The 15,764-nt window shown below is 42.7% G+C and overlaps 1 protein-coding gene across 1 annotated transcript; it reads right to left on the reverse strand.

The window, feature by feature from the left end:
• Positions 1 to 7,552: 7,552 nt before the first annotated feature.
• Positions 7,553 to 15,282, reverse strand: SEC61A1 (SEC61 translocon subunit alpha 1; the record flags this gene model as incomplete). Its single annotated transcript, XM_084269594.1, has 9 exons — positions 7,553 to 8,056; positions 8,926 to 9,002; positions 10,574 to 10,765; positions 11,151 to 11,348; positions 11,992 to 12,152; positions 12,857 to 13,010; positions 13,246 to 13,355; positions 14,175 to 14,306; positions 15,222 to 15,282. 9 exons carry the CDS (start codon positions 15,280 to 15,282, stop codon positions 7,870 to 7,872), a joined length of 1,272 nt encoding a protein of 423 aa, XP_084125720.1. The 3' UTR covers positions 7,553 to 7,869.
• Between the last annotated feature and the right edge of the window lie 482 nt (positions 15,283 to 15,764).

Consider the following 15,764-nt stretch of genomic DNA (forward strand, 5'->3'; position numbering starts at 1 on the left):
GCATTCATCCTGCTCCTGAAACCCCTCGGGTCTTCCTAACACTTACAGAGGTATTTGGCAAGAATCATGCCAGGCTCCTGCCAGAGGATTTACAGGAGAAAGGCAAAGCTGCCCAGTCAGATCTGCGCTTTATTGCTGCAGTAACAGCTCTGCCCGTAATGGAACGAAGCAGCATCCCTCCGGAATGATGGAGGTACCTGTGGGAAGGGCTCCGGGCTGGGGGATGCCGACTTGGAGCACCCACATGTGCAAGAAAGCTCTGACATCGTGGGTGAACGCTGGTGGGCAGGGAGAGGAGCTGACTTTTTGGGAGCTGGTGCTCAGCTCCTACAAACTTACAGGCTGTGCAGCACCCCCAGACTTGCTGAAAAGGGAGGGTGGGCTGCAGGCTGTAGCTTAGTTTCCTGTGTGTGCTGCAGGGCTGCACTTAGCACAGGTGGTTTTATCTGGTCAGGTCTTCTCCATGTGAGAGATCACACAGGAAAGCCATGGGGCAGCAGGACGCTGTCCACTATTCAGGGTAGCAGGTAACTCATGGAGTGTTATTAGTAATAGAAACACTCAGTGGAAGGAGGTGCAAAATCCATAGGAGGGATCCATTATAGACTGCACCACTCTGCCCACACCAAAGCTTCAGAGCACTTAACAGAACCTGATACATGAAATAGGAAGAAATTTTTCATAATGTCCAATCTGAACCCTGGTGTAACTTGAGATCATTTCCTCTTGTCCTATTGCTAGTTACTAGGGAGAAGGGCCAACACCTGCCTCACTACCACCTCCTTTCAGGTAGCTATACCCTCAGCCTCCTCTTCTCCAGGCTGAACAGCCCAAGTGTAACAGCCTTCAGGCAATTTCATCGTGTCCCCAGGTACACCTTCTAGAACCCTGATAGCATCAGTCCATCAGCTCTGCTGAGGGACATGATCCAGATTTGAGTTGACTTCATAGCAATTATTTTTAACAACTTAAACCACAGAGAAATGGGTCTCTCTCCTCCTACAGTAAACAGAAAGTGTTAAATTTGATGAATTGCAGGCACTCAAAGCTCTGACCATCACTTAATGGACTCTGCATAAAGGAAACAGTCTCTGGAGAAGCAGAGATATTCTACAAGGATGAAATAATATCAGGGCTGTGATCTCTCAGCAATTCTGCATGAGCAAAGAGAAACATGACCACACTGGCACATGGACCACTCGATCCTCTGACCCTCTTTTTCCCACAGGCACAAGCTCACTGCTGACACCCTGAGTTTTGGGATTAAGGGCAGAATGAAGGATGCTTCTTCATTAAGCAACTCCTCATACTCAGGTTTTAAATGCGTGTACTTTATGTACATGCACGTGTGCAATGTGGACCTGTGTTTCAATCTCTCCAGAGTTAGCATTTTTTTCTGATGCTTCTGTATCTGAGCCAGGACCCTTGCTGAGACCAGTTGTACAACCAGGGATGAGTCCTGTCCTTCTTTACAGCGTTGCTTGTGGGTTTTTTATTTGTTTGTTTTTTAAATGGCTGTAGAGGGTGTTTATTTATTCTGACCATAAATTCTTTAAAGCCAAAAAAAAAAAACCCTCTCAGGTGGCAGTTACAGCCAGTACCCACCAAAACAGGCACCCTCATGCCAAACAAGAAACTCCTGTGAGACAAGTAACCACTGGGAATCCACTTCATAATGATGGACACGCTTCTGGTTTATTTGCTCTACAACTAGGGCTCTGCTCTTCTCACATGTGAAACACCCCATCACCATTCCAGTTTAAAGGATCAGGCAAGCTTCCAGCTGCCCAATATAAAAAGGTAGATACAAGTGTTTAAAGCAAAATAAAAATGACAGCAGTGTGCCTCAATTGCAGAAAGCTGTGTTAGACCCCCCTGGCTTGCACTGCTGTGTTCCATCATTAAACTAGATAAGCCCTGTCCCAAATGTTGGCTTGTTTCCACTAGCCTGTACTGCTTAAGGAATGGGAGGCACTAAGATAAGAGGCAGCACTTTTCTACCTACCTAAAGAAGTTAAATACACACCATCCCTGGCCTGTAAATCTCACCTCCTTTCAAGAATTACTCAATGCAAGAAGGGCCAGGTTCATTAAACACTCTTTTTGCAACTTAAACATCACCATTTCAAGCTCTATCCTCAAACATCTGAGATAAAAGTCCTCAGACAAGTAATTAATTTAGCACACACACCTCCCAATCTTACAAAATTCAACGTCTGCAGAACAGGAAGAAAACTTCTTACAGTGGAAAGGGCACATCAGGTCAGGCTGGGATACTGAGGTTAAACAAAACATCAATTTCTATAGCACACAAGTATTCTGGGCTTTCTCTTACTGAGGACATCTAATAGGCAGCCACCCCTTTGCACTTTTAATCACCATCCCCATCAGACAATACACTCACGATTTGTTGTCAGCAGTCCTCAAGATCCTGGAGCTCAAGAGCATCCTTAGATGCACACACCTCCTAAGCATAAGAATATCACACCACTGCAGCCTGACTCCACAAGGACACATCTCCCCACAGCCTCAACTTCTGTATCACCTTTTCCCACAATGCCTTTGAGGAGCTATGGCTTCTCACCATCCACCCACCAGTTAGTTCCCACAGCTGGGCTCTGCAGCTCCCAGTCACGGTGTAAGTGATTACATCTGTGCTCACAGGGAGCCCTCACTCCAGATGCATTTAGGTGGAGTTCTGCAGCCCTTGGGAATCCAGCAGCAGCAGCAGCAGCGATTCCTTGCTCTTGAAACACCAAAAGATAAAACAATTAAAAAGAATAATTAAAAAAATTCACACTTACATAGTGAAGTTAATCATGCAAAATGTTCTGTGCACTGTTTCCCGCTCCCATGTATCTGGAGCTGCCTGTTTCTTTTATAAAGCTTCACACCACAGGTAGAACATCAAATGGCTGAAGACATGCAGAAGGCTAATGTGGATAATACTCATCTCAGGTAGCTAATATTCCCCAACAGTGCTCACACTGATTTTGGAACCATCCAGTTTTGCCTGGATATACAAGAAGGGGAATCTGGGGTTTTATACATGCCATGTACCCTGATTTTCTCTGAGTCAATACAAAAATATCTGGAACAGCTTTTAAAAAATGTATATACTAATTGTTCTCTGGTTTATTTGTTGTATTTTAAGTTCTCGGTTATTAATTTTGCTGGAAAATTGACTGGCCCAAGTCTTCTAGTTCTCCCACAAGAATTATCTCAGAGCAGGCATCCCATCTCTGACCTTGACAGCCCACTGCGATGACAAAGTATATCATGTCTGTGCTCATCCAGCCTACAGCCCCTTCGATACAACTGCCAGCGGAGGTGCCATTGCCAGGGTATTTCCTCTCTGCCAGGCGCTGCCAGCTTGGCTGGCGGCACATCGGCAGCAGCCAGAGGATTGCTGGGACCTGGCCCGCCGAAGAGTTTCCATTTTAGCGGATCCATCCAGCAGCACATTATAAAGCAGCAGCTTAAAGTCTCGCTGACTAATTAGGTCCCCAGCTTAGAATATGGATTTTGGTTCTAAAAGCTGCTTTCCTCGCCTGCTTTGCCGTGCCCAGGCTTACATCGGGTAGCAACGTTCAGCCGGCTGAGGAGCTGGAACTGCCCCTGGCACCTGGTGCGCTTGAAAAATACCAGAAAACGTTATAAATATTAGAAACTCCCTAAAAGAAGATGATTTTCAGCATTTCAGTTTAACAACCCCCTGGCCCCCATTCCAGGAAGCGCAAAGGAACGCCGGTGAACTCCGCTCCTAACTGCTCACCTGGCAGGACAGCCACCAGCGCAGCGGCCGCAGAGCATCCCCGCTGGGAGGGAAGCGCTTTAACCGGCGCCGCGCTGAGCCCGGCGCGGAGCCGTGACTCGCGGTGTAACATTGCCACCAGGCGGGCAAGCGCTGCCCTCGGCCCGGCCTCGGGGAGGTTTGGCGAGGCTGGAGGGGCCCGTGTTCCGCAGAGCCAGACCCCCCTAAACAAGCAGGCATTGTTTGAACACCTGCACATCTCCCCCAACCCCCACTCCCCCCATTCGTACAGCTGGGAGGGTGCCAGTGGTGCCGCTCGCCGCTGGCCGCGGTTCAAACCGTGACCTTTTTTAGGCAGGAAGCCGGGAAAGGCTCTGGGGTTTCATGTCAGAAAGCTGGCAGGAGGCAGCGGCGGGAGGACGGGGAGGCGGCGGGCCGGCCAAGCCGCCTACCAAGCAAAGCGGAGCTTCAGAAATGTCACTGGTCTCCCTCCCCTGCACGCTCTTCCCGGACGCGCTCGGGACTGGAGATAACACCCTGCAGCCATCACGCCTTGGGACAGACGGGCACCGGCTGTGGGGAAGGCTGTGCTGCTCAGCCAGCACCCGGCCGTACACGGGGATTTAGTATTCCAGGCAGCCAGGGCTGATTGAGGACCTGTCAGTTGTGTCACACCACATGGGGAGGCAAACAGCAGCTTACAAAAACCGGCACGAAACTCCCCAAAGCTGTGGTAAGACTGAAGGCCAACTAAAGCTTGTTACTCCTCTCTGCAAGAGAACAATTAAGAAAAGCAGCTACTGGGCCACTCAGCTTCCTCCTCTGTCAAAAGCTGGCTGAGAAATCTATTTTACACATCAGAGCCTGCTTCTGGGACAGGGACGGGGTCATTCCCAGATGAAATCAAGCAAGCACAGCCATGAAATGTTTCAGAGCAAAGCAACGACCGTTATAGTTGCAGCCAAATCTTTTTTATATAAAAAAAAAAAAACCCAACCCAACAACAAAGTGTTCAAGGAATGAAGAATAAATGTTCCCCTCTCTGCTATCTCTAGTAAGTGAACTAGAATAACCCAAGTGGTTAAGGTTTCCTCACTAGTGGCAGCAGGGACAAAAATCAAACATTAATCAAACTGAGGTGCTGCAGCAGAAGCCTTCATGTGGACTCTACACCACAGAAGAAAAGGCCCTGCAAAGAGCTAACAAAGTACAACCAGCAGAGAGAGCTCAGGCTTTGCCTTGGTGTTAGTATTTCAGCTCAGTGCCTGGGTGGTAGCTCCTAACTACAGTGACCTCAAACACTTCTATGATCACGTGATGACTTAACATTCCCACAGCAACTCCAGTTATTAATGCACAGTTCCTGGGGAGAAACACAACAGCAAGAGATACATCAAGCTGTTGTTAAAAGCTACTTCATACATTACCAAAATATTGGCCAAATTTCTTGTACCTGGTGCAAGTATTTTAAATTTGGCACAAGCATTTTCAATTTGCTTTTAAGTACACCTCTGTTTAAGAGGAGGATAAAATTTTTCCTTACCTAAGTTTAAAAACTTTTGAGAGCAAAACAGTTATTAGGAATATCATCAGGTTGGGGTTGTTCCAATGAATATCCTGTTACCCCTACCATGCTACAAAGCGGCAGGCCCTGTCTTTCATATAGAAACACAGACTTTGCCAAGAACTGATGCATCACTACCTCCCTCTCCCACTATTAAATCGTGAGGCACCTTTTGAGTTGGAGTCCTCTGGGCCAGGAAAGCCCTGAGGAATGGTTACAGTTCTGGTCTTGTTGAGAGACGACCTTAGAGTGAGCACAATTTGTCTTCACGTGGAGGACACTGAACAGCTGTTCTGAGAGGGATGACTTTCAGTCTCCTCACAGGTAACACTACTCTGCGTGTGTCAGACCCGTAGCAGCACTCAAAAACACCAGAAGCCAAGCATTAGCTCCAAAGATGTACTTTTATTTCATTATAAAGCAGATTGTTTAGGCATTATTTCTTTTTGTGAACACCCACCATGTGATCAGCGGGTCCTTCTGTGAGGACACACCCGCCTGACAACTGACAAAGGTTTCACCACTAGACAAGAGAAAGGGGGATGCAGAGAACAACGTGCTGCTCATACAGGGAAGAGCCAAACGTCTGAACCGCCACCAGTTCAAACAGGTGATATGACGAACAACACGAGCACAGCTCCAGCCCAGCCAGAGCTGCGTGCCCCAAAGTGGAGTCCTTTTTATTTCTAAGTAAAACTTGTATCGGGCTTCCTGGAAAAACAATAAGAAAAGAAATCCCCAAGGCAGAACCACCACACCATGCTCCTTCCCTCTCACTTCTTCACTGTCCTTATTTCACGTCAGGATTGCGCTGTGGCACACTAGTACTTAATGAAGGACAGAAAAACTACTGAACAGTGTGAGGTAATAGTGAAGTTGGCAGCAAGCGTTTCACAGAGACTTTATCCCAACACTTCTGTTTCTTTTCTGATTGTGATCATCACCCCAGGAGTTTCATGTTGACAGGGGTATCTCATTCCAAATTTGCAGATTCCTCACGCATTTGGTGTTAGAGCTCAGTGCATTAACAAGAGCTTGTGGATGCCATCTGTGCTCCGTGGGTACATAACAAGAGTCCCATCACTCCAAGCAAAACCAGTAATTCATATACTGTCAAGCCCAGCATGAGGAATGGACAGAAGGTGTCCTGATGCAGCGTAGGGAATCATTCCAACATTGTAACTCCTCCTTCTGGTTTCCACACAGTCCAACACTGACTAAGGAAAACCGTATTTACAAGACTCGTACACAGTAATTTGCATTTGGTCCTAGGAAGCTGCTTAGTACTGACAATCTAAGTCAAAATGGAAAATTAAGTATTATTCTGGTCCATCAAAGTTTTCCACAGCAGCTTCTCCAATGCGAAGGTGCGATCTTCAAAATAAAGCAGTTGTTCCAGTAACTTCCGGAAAGGTGCTTTTCTATGCACCACTCAAGTCCATGAGATTAAAGGATGGAAAAGCCTTCTACATAAACAGCTTCCAAGAGTTATCTGACAAGGGTCTCATGTCTAAATCTATGGAAAAGTAACATACATTCTTTTCCCACTCCTTTGTGGTAACAAGACTCAAAATTCACTAGATACGAGTGGTCAGATAACAACTGATTGCTACAAGACCAGGAATTGTTACCAATGAGAGAAACTCAGCTTTAGCAAAGAGCACAAGGAGATTTGCATCTAAGCAGCCATGACATTCATTTCTTTCAGCCAGCATCAGAACTAGAAGTACTACTGCTAGTGGCAATGAAAACTAATTAGAAGGTTTTACAAAGCTGACGACGTGACCAAGTTTCAAAGTCGCAAGTCTTAGGCACAGACTCTGGCAGAATCTAGATTGACCTGAGTTTTCTGCTTATGGAGGAGAGGTGGTGGAAAAGAACACATTGCTACCTTAGACAGAAACTTGACAACAGTCTCAAGCCAATATTCAATATCTGACAAGGTCTAGCATAGTAATCACAGGACAAAACATTTGGAATTAGATATATCATTTAGTAAAAAGAAACAACTGCCTTCCAAATCTGCCATACTGAAAAAACCCAAACACAAACCCAAACATATTAAGCACTGTTTGTGCTTACAACCGTAATTATAGAACTTGAGCATCAGAGGGAGAGACTGTTCTCACCACTAATGCAAAGGAGCTGCAAAAACAAGTTAAATGGAAAAAAAAATCCCTTCCAAACATTCATTTAACAAACATTTATTAAAACCTGTAAAGGTTTTAGGCATATGAAATTTGAAAGGGGCTCAAAAAAATTTCAAGTCATTGAACTAAACCCAATTCAGAAAGCTGATTCTTCTGACACGTAATTAAAAAACAATTTTTTTGTAAAAAAACCCTTTTTTGCACATTTTTCCTCATCAATTTATAAAATGCAAACAGGAGGCTAGAAAAGTTTGAACGTAAGGGAATGCGCTTTGGAAACATTATTAAAATACGTGTTCCTGTAGGATGACATTATCAAGTTTACATTACTCCTTTTCACCTGACCAGCTATATTTTGGGAATGCTGCTCCCCTCTTCCCTGGGTCCATGAGAAGCTAGGTTTAGAACAGAAGAGCTCCCATACTGCCAACTTCACTCTGCTCCTTTACAAAAATCTCAAAGTACTGATAAATGATAGTGACAGCGAGCAGAATTCCAGTTCCAGACCCAATGGCCCCAAGGAAGTCTGCCAGCACAGACAGAGCACCAATACAGAGACCACCAAACGCTGCAGCTGTTGGGATGTACCTGTAAAACACAAAGTGAGGAGGGAAAAGGGGCTGTTAGAGTTTGCTCAGGGTACTAACAAATATACCAAGGTTAGTGGGATATGGAAAGTAATTAAATCAGATGGGAAACTAACCCCCTGAGAACAGAAAGAACACTACAAAGATAATCTAACCACAAAAACTACATGAATGGAAAAAAGCCAACGGCAGAACACCCTCTTCTCTCAGGTCTATAACCCAAGATCAAGAATGTGCAATACTGCCAGCATACTAGGTAAGGAAACAAAAAGCTCAGCCTGACTGGAGAGAGAAAAAGTGCTAAGCTAAGAGGAGAAGGTATTACAGTCCTCCATGCAATTAAGAAGAAAGATTAAGCTTATGGCTATTGAGCTCTTCCAGTCATTTGCAGATGACTAAAGTCTAAAGTTAGGGTAACATTTCTGTAACATGGTCCTACACTGCAACTGGAAAACCTAGAGATACCAACCCTTGCTGACCTCTGCCCTGGTAGACTGAAGGAACTACTTGTCTTAGAAGCAAGGTCTGCGTAAGATCAGTACTCACGACATAACAACATCAAATGTTTCAGTAAGAAGTACTTGTGCATCAGTTTGCTATAGTAAAGTACACTTCAAGTGCTCATTATTTGCTCTTCTGTAAGTATAAAAATGAACAAATACACCAGGAAAACACAAGCTGTAGAATTTTAGGCACATTCTCTATTTGTAAGGTGAGAATGTAGAAATCTTCCATTAATAAGACAATATTACATGCTTCACACATAAAACATTGAAGCTGAAAGAGCATCTGTGTTCTAGGATCTGGAAAACAGAAGCTAAAGCAGGATTTGTGATGTGTCTCTCCATAACACCTGCACAAGTAGCTCACCTGTTCAGTTCATGTACCATTGAAGTTTCTCTGTGTCCTCGCATTACCATTTGCTGCTCTTTCAACTGTTTGGCAACCTGCATTGAATGAAGGCACAGAGCATGTAAGTTTAGTCATTTGCCAAGGCCACAGAACTTAGTCCTATGGGAAAACAGAAGCAAGACAATTCAGTAAATGGTGCTGGGTTTGGAGTGGTTTATTAATTTGAGGTGTTTTTTATATGATTCATCTGAGTTTAAAATATCCAGTATTTCCACTTCAGACAGATTGCAGTCACAGGCACCTTCCCACACTGTCAATTACGTGAAACTCTGCAGGTAACTCTAGTCCTTTTGAGGAAAGGAACATCTGGAAACTCAATTCCAAGGTTTTGCCACCTGCCCCTCTCCTGGTTAAGGTTTAGTGGATGTTAGCAAAACCATCCTATGAAGTGCCCCATTTCAGCTTCCCCCATTCAGTTAGTAGCTATTTTGTGGGGCCATATTAGAAACTACATGACCTAGAAAGAATCCCTTCTTGGAACATTATTCTTAAATTGTGTTTCTGCATTGTACAGGGTTACAATAGAGCCCTTGCAAACATTTCCCTAACAACTACGGGGAGCTTCAGCTCTAGCAAGGGAACTTCTGCAGGAGCTTGTCACAGAGAAATGTACTGAGAGAACACTTTCAAATGATGAAACCTCCAGTTTTCCACTACACAGTGAACACTTAAGTAATGATTTATCAATTGTTATTTTTGACCTTACTTACATGGATGAAAAATCATTTTATTTGTTACCAGGAAGCCATATGGAAGTGTTTAAAGCTGTACATTGGTTGATACTGAAATAGAAGTCTGGCTGCACAGGGCTGTGAGTGCCTCCCTGCGTGCCTGACAAGCAGCAGTTAGATGCAAGTCCAAAACAAGAGAGTGTTCATGCTGTTAGGGAACTGTGCAACTATTACATACTTGTTAAAGAATGGATTAAACCATTCCATATGGCTGCCAAACTCGATTTCCTACCCAAAACCACACAATACAAACATACCACGATGACAACTATTTTCCATCTTGTTTTCCAATTCCAATTTCAGAATGATATAGCTGTTGAAATCAAATCTCCTGTAGCAAATGAAGACTTGAGAAGCTGTGCTCAGGTACACTAATACACTGCACTGTATTATCTTTTTCAGTGCTCTCAAGTTAAAAATAACTTCCAGTTAATCTTAAGAAGCTAAGAGCACCAGGCATGGGTATTCAAGCTTCTTCCAGTTCTTAGGTGGCAACTGGCTTGCACATGGTGCATTTGTCATTTGGCACTGAAAGACTTTTACACCTTTCCTGTTACCTTGCCTGCCCTCACACTCACCAGATGTTACACAGCAATACTCAAAGTTTCCTAATGCCCATGAGAGAAATTATTTGAGTTTCGTTGTTGTTTTTGAAAAAGCACCAATGAAAACAGGGGGCAAAAAAATGACCCCCATTTTGCCCTCATCCTCCCTGCTTACAAAAACCTCCACCAGTCACTGTTTATACAAACAATAAACATTACCAAGAAGACTATTCACATAATAGCTATTTCAGCAGAAAGTCACTCTTATTCTTACAACAGCCCATCTGTTTTCATCACGTAAGCTTATGTAATTTATCATTTTAAACTTACATCTTTGGCAGAGGAGCCAGAGACTTCAATCCATGTCTTGGAGAAGAAAGCACAGGAGCCCAACATAAATACAATATAAACAACGGCGTGTACGGGGTCTTCTAGCACTGAAGAAAAGGACTCTGGTGGTGACAGGTAGTAACAAAGTCCACCAACTGGATAAGCACGAGCAGGGCCTCCAGATGATGTGTCCTAGAAGAAGGAAGCAGACAGTCAGGACTTCCTCACTCTTTTAGCCATTAAGCAAAGCCTGGGTTTACACCACCTTCATGTCACCATGTATCATTACCACTAGAGCAGCACACAAAGATTCAACTTTACTACCACAAGATGTTTTGAAGGAGAAAGGGAATCCAATAAAGAAGAGTAAAAATACCTAGGAGGGCTAACAACAGCCCAAGGTAAAAGGAGATCTAACAGCTACATTACAATGCAACAGATGCCATACTCAACCATTAATTTAAACAAATTCCTAACTTAGTGCACATGACAGTCTGGGGAAGTGTGCCTTTAAAACCATGTGCTCACTTACACTGCTCTTACAAAAGCTGTATGCAAGACTAGACCAGATACTCACAGACCATGTTCCCAGCAGGCTAACCAGTAAGTTGCCACTGAAGCGAGCAGAAAGCATCTGGGAGATGACGTACAAGTTTGACACCAGGGCAGACTGCAGAATGATGGGAATGTTGGAAGTGTAGAACAGCTTGATAGGGTAGGTGTTGTACTGGCCACGGTAGCGAGCAGATTTGATAGGAAGATCCACTCTGAAGCCCTGAAAAGTTTTCAGAATAAAGTCCCCCATTATATCTGAGCACAACTCTGCACCACAGGTCATAAAGGGCAAGGACTTGACAGCTACAGGAAAAACCTGAAAACATTTTGTGCACATATACATACACTACCCAGAGGGCTACACATGCAAACATTTACACAAAGGGCCTGGAATACTGCTGGGTTGTCTAAATACACACATATAGGAAGGTGTAACACAGACATCAGAAGAAATCCAAAGTTTCAATGAGACTGAACGTGGCATCCAGTAGAAGGAACATTAAAACTTTCCATGTTCTCCAGAAGTTTGCTGCAGCAAACAGTAAGAGACACATGGACTTAAAAATTTAATTTTTTTTCCCCAGGAAAAATCTGAAGCATTTAGGTTAGGCAATATTACATGTATACATTCATCTGCTTGTTCTGTTTTTTTTTTTTTCCAGAGACCAAATTAAGTCTCAAATCCTTTGTGTGGCTACAGTAAGCCTGGAAGAGAAGCTGTTTAATGAACATCCAGATGGTGCAGGTGCAAAAAGAGGTCTTCTGGGGGCACTAGAAAGTGAAAATATCATTTCCTGTAGAAGGAAACAGATTACAGATCTACTTCCACACAAACAGTTTCACAGTCCTCTATTCCAACTGACCTGGAAATAAATTACAATGGCAAAGACAAAGATGGTGGCAATCAGATTCATAAGGTTGGGAAGATTCTGGCGGTAAAAGGCCTCACGAAGAGCTCTGACTTTGTCTGTACGGGTAGCCAGGAGATGGAAGAGAGCAATGATGGCTCCCTCAAACTCCATGCCTTAGAAAGGAAAAGAAAAAACAAGTTAGGTGTGCTATGACTATATCCAAACTTGCACCTTGAGCACACTCTCAGACTTTTACTACTGTCACCCTTCCTATCAGCTGTTATTTCCAAAATGTCTTTTTTTAATCTCCCAGTAGTGGCCTAGAAACTAAATCATAACCCAATGATCAAATGGGGTAACTAGAAACATTTGATATTCTTTCCCCCTTTCCTCCTCCCCACAAAGAAAATAATTGAGGCAGCATGCCTCCTAGGGTAATTCCTGGTGAGACACAGCAAAAGTGAAACCTCACTGATTTTTCCATTATACAGTACCAAACAAAAACCACCTCCCATCAGGTTTAGAGATTAAGGTCTTCAGGGGGAAGAGTGAAAAATGCAAGGATGAGAAATGGATGACACTTGTTCAGTAAATTGGGCAGCACCTGCAATATAATGGCAATCTATCACTACTGAGTTTTAATGGGGGCACTGTAAGAAATTGAAGTGCAGGAAACAATCCTGTGAGATAGTATAAAATTAAAAAGAAACGTCTTTGTACTTGCACCTTGCATAGGAACACTTGCTGTATTAACAGGATTCACTACATGGCAACTACCCAGCTAAGATGCTAGTAACAGAATTTGCCTTTTAAGTTCACACACTGGAAAGAGAAGTATTTTGCTTTTTAGTACAACCCCCCCAGGCTGCCATATTACCTCGTCCTGTGTTCACTGTGGTGGGGCTGAATGCTTTCCACACAATAGTCTCACAGATGTTGGTAGCAATGAAGAGAGAGATGCCAGAACCAAGACCGTATCCTTTCTGTAGGAGCTCATCCAAGAGCAGAACTATCAATCCAGCAACAAAAAGCTACAGTAAAAAACACAAACAAAACCACAAAAAGATCCCAGCATTAGTCCAATCACCTTTTTAATTTTATTTAAAAATAACTTGCATTAAGAGGCCAGGAGAAACTGAAAAAATTAAAGAAATAGGAAGCAGCAGGCAAATTTTGACCTTTTTTCTCTGCAGGTGGGACAGGAAGTCCTTCAGGCTGACTTTCTGAACATATCAGAGGGAGAAAGTAGAAAAGACCAGAAATTACCTGGATTGTGATAAGCAGGCAGATACCAGCACCCATCTCTGATGGGTCACCATACATTCCAGTCATTACATAGACAATAGACTGCCCAATGGTAATAATCATTCCAAACACTGCAGAATAAAAAGAAAAAAGTATGCATTTATTTTGGATATTTGTCAATGGGGAACTAGAGAAATATAAATTCCTTTTTAGAGAAAATTGGGAAGGAATACATAAGTCACAGGACGTTTAAATTCAAGAGCAAGTCTGTTGTTTGAAAACTGGAACTGAAAATACAACACACACACAGAGCCACTTTGGAAACAGATACACTTGGACAAGTGGGTTTGGTTATCAAAGATGGGTTTAAATAGTGAAAACTGTGAAAGTCTTAAGATATTACCTTAGCAGCTCAGGATTATTTTTTTTTTCAGTAAGCAGATTGGGAAGTACTGTGGTGCAGCATGAAACAGCTAAAGAATACTCAGATTTTTCTAATAACTTTATCAACTGACCAGAGATCTGTTATTGCTAAGAAAGAGCCATGCCTGAAACTGCAAGGTAACAACAGCTGCAACACCTTTACTTCTTTGGGTTAACACTGACCAATGCAGTTCAAAGGCTGGGTCCCCAGAGTCTTTCTATGTATTTGTAGTTTATCTGGTGAGACTACAGCAGCAATGCCAATTGCACAGATACTTTTCCTTTCCAAACTTTTCTGAAGCTTAGCAGTTGAGAAGCCAGCCAGCAGCCTCTAAGAGACCGATGGAATACAGATCTGTGGCATAACAAGAATACGGATCTGTGGCATAACAAGAACACGTATCATGACAGAAACCCAGTTACCCAACTCCAACATTCATCACATGGTGAGTTTACACTTTCTGTTGATAGCACTGGATGCTCTAAAATATCAACCTTTTTATATCAAAATATCAGCTGTTACTCACATTTCTGTGCTCCGTTGAAGAGAGCTCTGTCCTTTGGGGTGTCACCAACTTCAATTATCTTCGCACCTGCCAAGAGCTGCATGATGAGCCCAGAGGTGACAATAGGTGAAATGCCCAGCTCCATCAATGTACCTGTCAGACACAGGAAAAACAAGGAATTAAAATAATGGGCTATCCCATACCCTGGCACCTTTGATGTTCAAAGTTTTGTTTTTTCCACCCTTTACATCATGATGGAGAAGATACAAAATTCAAAATCCCCATGAACACATAATGTTTCAGTGGTATCAGAAGCTTGTTAAAAGTCAGTGGGATAAGTAATGCAGAACTCTCAGCACTTTAAAACCAACATTTGCTGAAAAGGACTTTTGCTGTCAGGACCAGATTAACTCCATATAAAATAAAGTAGGAATTTGCTTTCTGCCTTCAACAATCAGTCAATTTGTTATTCTTCATTTTAAACAGGCAACACCACTTTTTCAGGAGTGCATCAAGTTGCACGTATGCACCTACACACATGCCATGGTGATATAAACTGACAGATAGGCCAAATGATATAATGATAACATGAATTCAGGGAAGTGTTGGCATTCTTAACTCATACCTGCATTAGAAAATCTCTACAAGAAACTGAAATTCATACAAACCATCATGAATTTTAATCTTCTGTGAGACAAAGATGTTACCCATAAAAGCAGGGACACAGGTAGTATGGTTTGAAATACAAATCAAAAAGCTTTAAATATACACAGAAGATTGCAAGAGCAGTGATGCAGGTAATTAAGAGCTGTCTCTTCCTTATACATTTTCCCTCTAAAATGATCCTTATTTTTCATACATATATTAGATTGCCCACTGCCAACAATATTGTCCACAAAAGTGCACCTTTCCTAATGCCACAGTGGTTTATGATTTTACACAATGCACAAAATTACTTTTCCCTCTCTACTTTAGTTTTCATTTTCATTAAAATAGAGCACAATATGAGAAGTCCAAAAAATGTTTTGACTCAAGCTAAAAAAAAAAGTCCTGAAAGACTGACCATACCTCTATTTGATGCCAAAATCACTCTCATCCAATAGAAAGGATCTGCTGAGTCTGATGACATGATACCAAACAAAGGAATCTGCATTTCCAACCAACAGAGGAGAACAAGATTAAATTAGACTTCAATCATCCTTTAAACATTTCAGCCCTCCTTTAAAAACAAGGGAAAGAAACATACCTGGCAGCATACTAAGAAGATGAAGAGTGTGATAGCTGTCCATAGTACCTTTTCCTTAAACTGAATCTAAAGGAAAAAAACAAACCCAAAGCCAAATAACCAAAGATGATAAAGCTGTCAAGATAACAAGATCTAGTCAGGCAAACTTTCATAGTAGCTAAAGCACACTTAATTTTCCATGGAGGGACAAAGTACAGGACATCCTAAAGAAAATAACTCAGTGTTCATTCCTTCTCTACTATCTAAGGACAAGGGAAATGACAAAGCTTTATTGAAACTTTAATCCACATAAACAAGCTTACACCAATGGAAGATAATTCTAGTGCTTCCACAGAAATTACTCTGACATTTTCAGAAGAAAGAGC

Source organism: Gallinula chloropus (assembly GCF_964237585.1).
Source record: "Gallinula chloropus genome assembly, chromosome: 12".
Taxonomy (NCBI): Eukaryota; Metazoa; Chordata; class Aves; order Gruiformes; family Rallidae; genus Gallinula; species Gallinula chloropus.